At 37.9% G+C, this 9841-nt stretch overlaps 1 protein-coding gene across 1 annotated transcript; it reads right to left on the bottom strand.

The window, feature by feature from the left end:
* Window positions 1-2712: 2712 nt before the first annotated feature.
* Window positions 2713-8055, bottom strand: LOC124273110 (G2/M phase-specific E3 ubiquitin-protein ligase-like). The gene is made up of 7 exons (XM_046708332.1): window positions 7849-8055; window positions 6228-6490; window positions 5568-5860; window positions 5028-5179; window positions 4442-4614; window positions 3517-3737; window positions 2713-2969 (listed from the first exon to the last, which is right to left on the bottom strand). The coding sequence occupies exons 1-7, from the start codon at window positions 8053-8055 to the stop codon at window positions 2713-2715; spliced, it is 1566 nt and encodes a 521-aa protein (XP_046564288.1).
* Between the last annotated feature and the right edge of the window lie 1786 nt (window positions 8056-9841).

Raw genomic sequence — 9841 nt, 5'->3', positions numbered from 1 at the left:
TCTCGTGGATGTTGTGAGTTTTATACAGGATCAACTATCAGCTTCAGGTCAGCTGTGTGGCTACCGTATCATGTATGCTAAATGTCAACAAAGCGGTCTGAAGGCAAGAATGGAAGACGTTCGGCTTATTTTGCGTCATCTAGATCCAGTGGGAGTTGAGTCAAGGAGAGTTCGGCGACTGCGTCGGCGTTTATATTATGCCAAGGGACCAAATTTTGTGTGGCATGTAGATGGATATGACAAACTTAAACCATTTGGACTTTGTATCCACGCTTGTGTTTGTGGATTTTCAAGAAAAGTAATATGGATCAAGGTCTACAAAACCAACAACAATCCAAAGGTAATTGGTGGATATTTTTTAGAGGCCGTTAGGACGCTCAGGGGTTGTCCACATATTGTAAGGGCTGACCTTGGTACAGAAAATGTACACGTCCGAGAGTGTCAACAATATCTTAGACGTGGCAATACAGATCCACAAGCCAGAAGATGCTTCATTGATGGTTCCAGCACATCAAATCAAAGAATAGAAGTCTGGTGGTCATTTCTCAGAAAGGAATGCACACAGTTTTGGATTGAATTGTTCAAAGGTCTGGAGGAAAATGGGGATTTCAGGGGAGATTTCTTGGACAAAAACCTCATCCAGTTTTGTTTCATGGCTATTGTTCAGGTACACTTTATTGTATAATGTCATACAAGTGGAACTGTTCATACATAAAGTAACGACTTCATGGATGTAAACTTTCTTCGACATATAGTTTATAATTTTCATTACTATAAAATATGTTACTGTTACCTGCGATGGTCAATACACGATAAAAGACGTTTTTGCTGTTTTATGTCTTAATCTACACCAGAGAAATCGGTTTGAAACAATTGTTTAACACTAACATTTTAGGATGATCTGGATTCCGTGGCTGCCGTGTGGGACAACCATTGCATTAGACCCTCCAGATACAATGTTGCAAGTGGTCATCCAGAGCAAATGTACAGTGCTCCAGCTCTATGGGAAACTGAAGATCAACTCTGTGCTGTGTCCGACGATGACGTCTCTACCTGCCTCGAGGAAGCCGTGCTTCGCTCAACAATCCCATGTGATGAAGACGTTTATGAAATATGTACTAAAATCATGGGGAGAGACAACCTACAACCGGCAACGAATGCTCAAGAAGCAGCAGATCTGTACATGCATCTCCGACAAGAAATCTACGAATTCCTGTCTTAAAGTGTAACAAAGTTACATGTATATACACATGTTCTGTGATCCTACCAGACGTAACTCGTTGCCTCCATCCACGAGACACGTGTTCGTATTGATGGTTGTGTTGTATCAATCATGTATAAATGAGAGCAGAAACTTTCGTGAATGTTTCTATTTCAGACATGAACCATTTCCCACACTTTACATTGATTCACTCTAGAACTGATGTTTTACAAGAAGTAAAACCAGTGTGAACTAAAACTCCCAAATGATTGCACTTATGACAAATGTTTGTAGATACATGTGTGCATACAGTTACCTGCATAAGCTTACCTTACTTGCTTAGTGCGTAAATAACATAATGTCTGAATAAAGCTGACACCTCAGTCGTAAATTGTCTTAATTCTATAGTCGCAGTCCTTTCTTGAATTACAAGCCCTGATCGGAAGAAAAGATTATCAGACGACTACTAGCTATAATAATAAGTTTTATATCAGTTCGTAACGCACATAATATACTTTGAACGTTGTATTCCAAACACATCAGTCTTGGTTGATACATGAAATAAATAAATGTTCATGAATTAACATTAAAAGAATGACAAAAATACTCTGTTACAGCTGTTATTAACTGATGGCTCTTTATTATGTTGCGTTACAGCTTTTTAAAATGACTGCAATTTCAAGACAATACTTTAAGCAACTATAATGCTAAGGGCGTAACCCGCACCACAAAAAAATAAGATGTTCATAACATGCAATCCACATAAACATGTTAACAGATGTGATATTTGTAAGTTTTAAACCTTCTGTACCCAAACGTATTAATTCTTAACCAACAACGTAAATATTTTATTTTATTTTCATTACAAAATAATCATGCTGACTGCAAAAGAAACATACAATGGTCATATAACGTATTTTGGGTTTTCAAGAAAGAACATATATCTGCACCCTTCTTTTTTCATTACAATAAACGTTCTTTTCAAGCTTGCATAATAACAGGCTTACTATATGCCACAAACCTATGAGCTAATGGGTTTTACTCATCTTTAAAAATGTTAAGAGACAGATTTAAAAAGGGCACAGTACTTTAAGGTTTCTCTTGTACCAAAAGCACAAAAATATAGAATGATTCAAACCATCAGTCTTCTGACCCTACTGGAACACAGCATTGTCATGGTGGTACAAAAACATGCAGTTCCTTTAAACTAAACTTTAATAACATGCCTCATCAAATCATTCAAAATTTAACACCTGGTTTGCATATAAGAAATGATACGATAAGACATTCTAAACATGTTTCGGACACGTGTAAATATAATCTTAAACAATCAGATACCAACATCAGTTACACTATTTGGTAGTAACACATTCAATAAAATTAAACTAAACGTTCATTTGGTTATAACACAACAGTCCTGTAAAAGTGAAAGAAATGCAAAACTAGACTGAAAGGGGAAGACAATGCATGACAAACACATTCTTGTTCCTGGTTACAACACGCCCGTCTTTTCACTCGGAAGTGAAGATATTCACACCGATTGCAGCATTCATGTTTTTCTTGAACAGGTTATAATTACTGATCATTGGAATGTCTAATACATTTGCACATGTGTTAGCTCGAGGGAAGTTCTCTCTGTTCTCAGGGTTGCATTCCATTGCAGTGTGGAATGTCAGCTGCGGCTGCGGATGGAGACCAAGGGGAGGAATGGATCCCGCGCCAGTCGCAAAAACCAATATGTCCCTCAGGGTAACTGATTCTGTGCCCTCTGGAAATAGAGTTTTGTCAAACAAAGATAGTTTGAAAAAGGGTAGCCAAGCATATTAACTCAATATACAATATGTACCCAAACATATTGAATCACTAATCAATATGTAACCAACCATATTCACTCACTAAATAAAAGCGACTAACGGGATCGGGTGGTCAGGCTCGCTGACTTGGTTGACACATGTCATCGGTTCCCAATTGCGCAGATCGATGCTCATGCTGTTGATCACTGGATTGTCTGGTCCAGACTCGATTATTTACAGACCGCCGCCATATAGCTGGAATATTGCTGGGTGCGGCGTAAAACTAAACTCACTCACTCACTCACTCCCTCACTAAATAAAATTCGTCTTCCCAAACTATTAATGCAGTTAGAATTTAACAGGTGGTCATAGACACCCACAAGAGGGACCATTTTCCCAGTCCTGATCATGTCTCAATATCTGGCCTCTCAAACACGTTCCAGCTTTACATATGGATATCCCCGTGTAACTGACACTTATTATAAGCACACTAACGTCAGACTGTTTGTCTTATCCCATTACCCGCTACATCCAGAAGATAGTCCATCCAATAGCTCACTGTCTCTTCTTCCATTCTGCGCCTGTTGCTCCCAGATTCGGAGAATGATGGTACACGGAACACCATTTCAAGCACGGACGCATTCAATTCATACTTTTCATCGAAACAGAAAAGTTCCTTTACTTCTTTGCTGTGAAGACGCATTTCTGCAAGCACTCCCAAAGTGGCCAGTCCCTTTTGGAATCTGGAACAAAAATATTATGTGCTAATATACAATAGACATGAATGTCATAAAAACCCAGAAGACATTAACCCCACAAATTAACCACTTTATGAAACAAATTTTAGTTTAATAAATTTTCTGTGGCATGTGTTTGTGTCATTGGAAGGCTCTCCTAAAGACGGTTTCATACATTATCTTATTAGCGATCAATTCTCAAATGTCAAAATTCATGTGTATAACTGTGCATCGGTCAGATCGTTGTCATGAATAGTAACTGAATTAACTGTGAAAACATTCCAAATATGCTGGTATTTTCATTAATGTTTGTGTATTAAATTGTGGCAGATACTAAAATTACTTTAATCATTACTACATTATGACACCATTCAGCAACACCAACACTAACGAACCCGATTGCGCCTAACGATGTTTAATAGTAAACGTCAACGCCTTAGGACTGTCATTTATCGTATCTGCCGAAACAGATTCATTGGGGCATTTGTGGCGATGTAAAGAGGAAAATACATGAATGGAATACTGATTACAAATCAGAATGACACCAGGTGTTCATGAAATGGGGGACGTGTCCTGCTCTAGCGGTAGCACCCACCATGAACGTGTATCGTAAGTGGCCTGTTTGGTAGAAATAGCATTCTCTCTACCTTAAAACCTTTGGAAGGATTTAACCAAGAACCTTGGTTCAAATGCTTGGTAGAAGTACATACTGATCTAGGCACTCTTTGATTCTGCCTAGCAGAATAAAATGGATCAAGGCATCACAAAGTTCTTCCTTCTTTGCAACGGAGAGAGTAAGCGAGTAACAACCAGCGAGTTGGATAAGTTGATCAGCACAACCTACGGCGTCCAGGAAGGAAGACATATCCTCTGCATTTCGTATCTGGAAAACATTACATATTTCTTTAGTTTTAACAATTCAGACAAGAAATTATGGAAATCAGTTAATTCATGCCATTTAATTGATGAACAAATACAAACATGTTATTTTGGGTATAAGAAATAGCCTCGATGCCCGGTGGTTGAATGATTGAGGTGGTACATGGTGGAAGTTTCAATGCTGGCAAATTGATGCCTGATTATTTATGGGGTGCGTTCAAATCCCGAATGGCTCTCAACCAAAAAATTACTAGAATCGTTGCAATTACATTCAAATATAACAGTGTTGAAATAGTACATATTTCTGAAGTATAATTCTTGGACCACACAAACGTTGATAAGGCAGTTACGCATCTTGTAACAAAATTAGGAAATTGAGTTTGAATCGACCTTCAGTAGACTTTCTCTCTGTGCTACATCTGGGATGTCATCAATCTTTGGCCTAATTTGGCTGTCGCCAACAAGTGTGCTGAACAGCAGTGGACTGAAACACCGTGGAAGAGGTCCATTGTGTACTACAGAATATGCTATCATCTTCCCCACTGTCAAGTAGAGACCGCTTTGTAGAGCTGAAATCAGAAAAGTTATGTCAGTGAATGGATAAATCTTTAGATATAATTTGTTTCGATACTACTTTATGGATGTATTATACCTTTCACATTTTGTGATACAGCTTGACATATGTATCAACATATCTAGTAATGATACTCAAATCATACTAACATTTTGTATAGTGCCGATAAACAGCTCAGCTGCTCAAAGGCACTTTGTATACTATGAATATGTCAAAGAGCTAAAACTGTCATTATATACAAAATATTGAATAGCAATATAATCCTGTTCAGTTCAAGTCGAAAACCCTAAGGTCTATCAGTAAACTTAAGTTCAAAGCAAACAAATGGTTATGCAACAATCTTCCCAACTGTCATACACTTCACCAAACATGTCAGTTCTTACCTGTGTAATTCAAATCTAGCATCTTTTTTGTGTCGTCACCGGTAAATATGGGGAGAGAAGATATTTCTTTCATAAGCAATCTTAAAAACTCCCTGCTTGGACCGCCATCGTCTATTGCATATTCCCCAGCAAACTTAACAGACAAACCGTTTTCAGGGTTGAAAGATGGCCTGTTGAAAGCTCTGATGCCACCTGACATTACATTATGTCTTGTGACATTTACAATGTTCCGTCGTTCTTTATTGATCACTGACGCGAGTCTGGTCAAAATCTCGTGAAGATTTTCTGAATGGCTATAAAATAAAAACAGAAATCTGAACTCAGACCAAATCATTTTAACAGTTTGTAACAGAACTTTAATGTTACATTTTCCGTTTCTGTATGGATATGAAAGAATACGCTCGATAAGACCTGAGGGAAATACAACTGACCCCAAACTTTACATCTAAGATTTATGTTTGCATAAACATATGCCCAACAATTTAAAAAAACCATTCAAGATACTAACTGACGATGTCTGCTTGAAGTTTTGATAAGCTGCACATCAAATGGGAAAATGACAACCGTTTTACTTTATTAGCATGGCTGATTTAAGTTATTTCATTTTACTGATGAAACTATGTTTCCCCTATGTTTGAATCACATAGATAATTCTCTCACCGCACGGCCTCAAGTCTAAGGGGTGGAGGCTGGAGGGAGAGTGGCTGGACACTCCGAGTATGCACAAGGTTCCTGTTGGACTGCCTTGGTATGTCAAATACTGGCAAGTCACTTTCTTCACCAGAATCCATGCCATTGTATGTGACCATGCTGCATACAGTTTCACCATTTTGGTCTTCAACACCAATTTCGGCTTCCTCGCCCTCTGATGAAACAGTGTCTAGATCTGGTAGTGAATCATCAGTTGAAATTGACTGCATTGCCTGCAAGGGGACGAAACAATAAAGTATAAAACATAAAGAAGCACAACCGAGTACCTTGGATATAAAGTATATCCACACAGGTTGATAAAAGTAATAAATATCCAGTTGACATTGACCTTGATTTTTCCCCAACCAAAACTCAAATCACAATGTTCAGAAGGGGCACATCAGCGATTGCGTGACGTTTTACGTCATGTATTGTGACGTTTACAAGAGACATTGGGAAAATAGTAATAGTGGATACTAGATGTTTGCAATGATATAGCAATTGTATCTTATCGAGTAGAGATATTTTCCCAAGTAGCATAGCGATGAATGAAATATCTATTTTTTCAGTTTACAAGATATGTGATATTTCATTTTATTTCTTGTATGCATTATTTGACAATGTACTGTGAAATCTAGTTACCTCTACCGAATGTCCGTACATGATTATTCATCAGTATATTGATGTTTTTCTGTTGTAATCCCAAGAAATGTATAACCCACTTGTTGGATCACATCAGTCTAGTCATTCATTTCAGTTGTAATATTACGATACACCACGTGTTTAATGCTTTTATTGTAATTGTTATACGTACACTGCCCGAGTTGAAAACAACAGTCGGCGTCCCTGTGGAAGCAGTAGTTGTTACAGTAAAAGCAGAAGGCGTCCTAGTTAAAGCTGTAGGCGTCCCGGTAGAAGCAGTAGGCATCTCAGTAGAAGCAGAAGGCGTGCCGGTAGAAGCAGTAGGCGTACCGGTAGAAGCAGACGGTGTCCCCGTTGTAGAAGTAAGCGTTCCCGTAGAAGCAACTGGATTGTCTTCATCAATCTCCATTGTCCAGATTATTTAGAAAAAAAGAAGAAAAAAGTATATTATCTCCAAAAGATTAAATCTAAAGGATTTCATACAACTGCATGTATAAAGATAAATGAAATTTCTAAATGCATGTAATACACATATTTTCTTATGTTTTAGTACTCGCAGATTTTGCATCAAACAATATTGACCCCTGCCTTTTTTACTTTAAAATATTCGTCTGAATGTATATGCAAGATATGTCCATCCTCAACTTGATTGTCTGATGAAATCGTTCGATGTGATGATATTACCAATGTTATTTTATGTCGCTGAGGCGTGAGGCTTCATAGATAGAAAAGGTTCATTCCGCTCAGATGTTGACGCCACATTTTATGATATAATGGGGAATTTGGAAGAAAAACTACACACACGCACGCACTCACGCACGCACACACAGATATATGTATGACCATAATATATGTTTAGTCTGTAATCATGTTCCGAAACTAAATGGAAGGTTAAAGTGACGGTGTTATGTGTTATAAAAATGTGTTTTTACCTTTTTATCTGACTCACCGATTCATTGTTAGGCTGGTTTTGGACCACGTCAGTTGATAGATCTTGCTCATCCTCTTTTTTCTTTGTGTACATGTAGAAACGAAGAATCTTTACTTTAGTTTCCTCATATACATTAGCCACTGTTTTTTCGCCCATATCTTCCCCTTTAAAATCTTTGATGGAGAAAGTGAATCGTGCTTCGTTTCCCCTTTTTGCTTTCACCATCGGGAAAGAACAGTTGTTTGGCTACTGCCAGAATATCTGCTTGTCCAGCATCCCTAAAAACTGATAAATGCCTTGTCCCACCCCCGTTTTGACTCCGCACTTGCTTAAAGGCATTAACCTTCGTGTCAAAATCTATCCAGCCAACTTCTATTCGCCGAGATGTTTTTCTTGCGTTTTTGTTACCTTGAAGAAATTCAAAATCTTTCTGACCCCTCTTTCTTCGGTTTGACATTTTCTCGAAGTCTGTCAAACAATCCGCTTGATTTGGTCTGTTTTTCTGGGTTTTCCGATTGCTTTGACTTGCACCAGACTACCGTCGCAAGTCTGTCCCCGTATGTAGGAATATACCTAGAGAGCTCTTCATCCTTCATCTCAAGGATAAGGCTTGGGTCGATCTTAACATAAATATTTTTATCTCTTCAGTGGTTGAGTCACATCAATGGTTATATTTTGAATCATATGAATAATAGTAATAAATCTCAACTCATCTTAATATTACATGTTATTTATCTTATAATTTAATTCTAACTCATTTAACAATGTAATGGTAATGACTGTATTCCAGAACTTTAAGCCCGTTCAAAATCGAAAATATGCTACAAAAATCGATGCTAATTGCCAGCATAAATGATTATTTCAATATTTTCGATATACATGTATCTTATTACTTCGTTCATTACTGATAAATGTTGCCAATGCGTGTTGTGGACATGTTTACATATAAGCTATGGCATATCCCATTTTGTTAAATAGTTTCTTTGTTTCATTATATTTCTATACTTATTTATTTGGGGTTGTTTAAATCAAACCCCAAAGAGAACCACTATATATTTGGTTGTCTGATGATGTCAAAACGATTTTGTATGGAAGATAACATTACAGTGATTATTGCTATGTATATTAGTAATATTCAAGACTCGCCCGTTCAAAACTCGAGTTGCACGAAAACACTGAACTGTGTCATTAGCTCTTTATACAAAATGGTCAAGAATCATAAATATGGTACAACATCGCGTAAAAGCAAAACATACTTCTTCATCGCCTAATGCTACATACACCTGGGCCGAGAGAACCTTTTGCCGGGAAAATACACACCGAGTAATAAATGTGATTTCTACATGCAAACCTAAAGAATAAGTTTTACACGAAAACCCTATCTTCCTTCTACCTTGTCAGCACCAAGAAGCTGAACGTTTTCGTCAGGAACTCCCCTTTCTTTGAGAAAACGCTCGAGGTGCTCCATCCTAAAATCGAAAATAGGCAACCTGAATTTCCATTGGCTAAATTATGTCGTGGCCACGACTTATTATCTCGTGGCCTCGACTTATTATCTCGTGGCCACGACTTATTATCTCGTGGCCACAACTTATTATCTCGTGGCCACGACTTAGTATCTCGTGGCCACGACTTATTATCTCGTGGCCACGACTTATTATCTCGTGGCCACGACTTATTATCTCGTGGCCACGACTTATTATCTCGTGGCCACGACTTAGTATCTCGTGGCCTCGACTTAATATCTCGTGGCCACGACTTATTATTGATATTTATTTTCTCATCCGATGTCCCTCTACGGTTCCGTACATGAGTCCAATATTCTCAAACTCACATATGCGTTTCCTATTTTTTTAAAGGGTGTATATATCTTTTAACTTTTAAAGAAGGCTTGTACACTTAACACAAGAAGCATGGTGCTTTGATCTGAGTTTCACGCAGGTATGTATGTAAACAGGCAATAACTTGTTAACAATATGCCTATAAAATGACGTCAATGCACCTGATTAGA

The sequence above is a fragment of the Haliotis rubra genome, unplaced genomic scaffold (genome assembly GCF_003918875.1).
Source record: "Haliotis rubra isolate DU_JTF1 unplaced genomic scaffold, ASM391887v1 Scf1764, whole genome shotgun sequence".
NCBI classification, from domain to species: Eukaryota; Metazoa; Mollusca; class Gastropoda; order Lepetellida; family Haliotidae; genus Haliotis; species Haliotis rubra.
The sequence above is the reverse complement of the archived record's forward strand: the minus strand, read 5'-3'. Positions and strand labels throughout refer to the sequence as shown.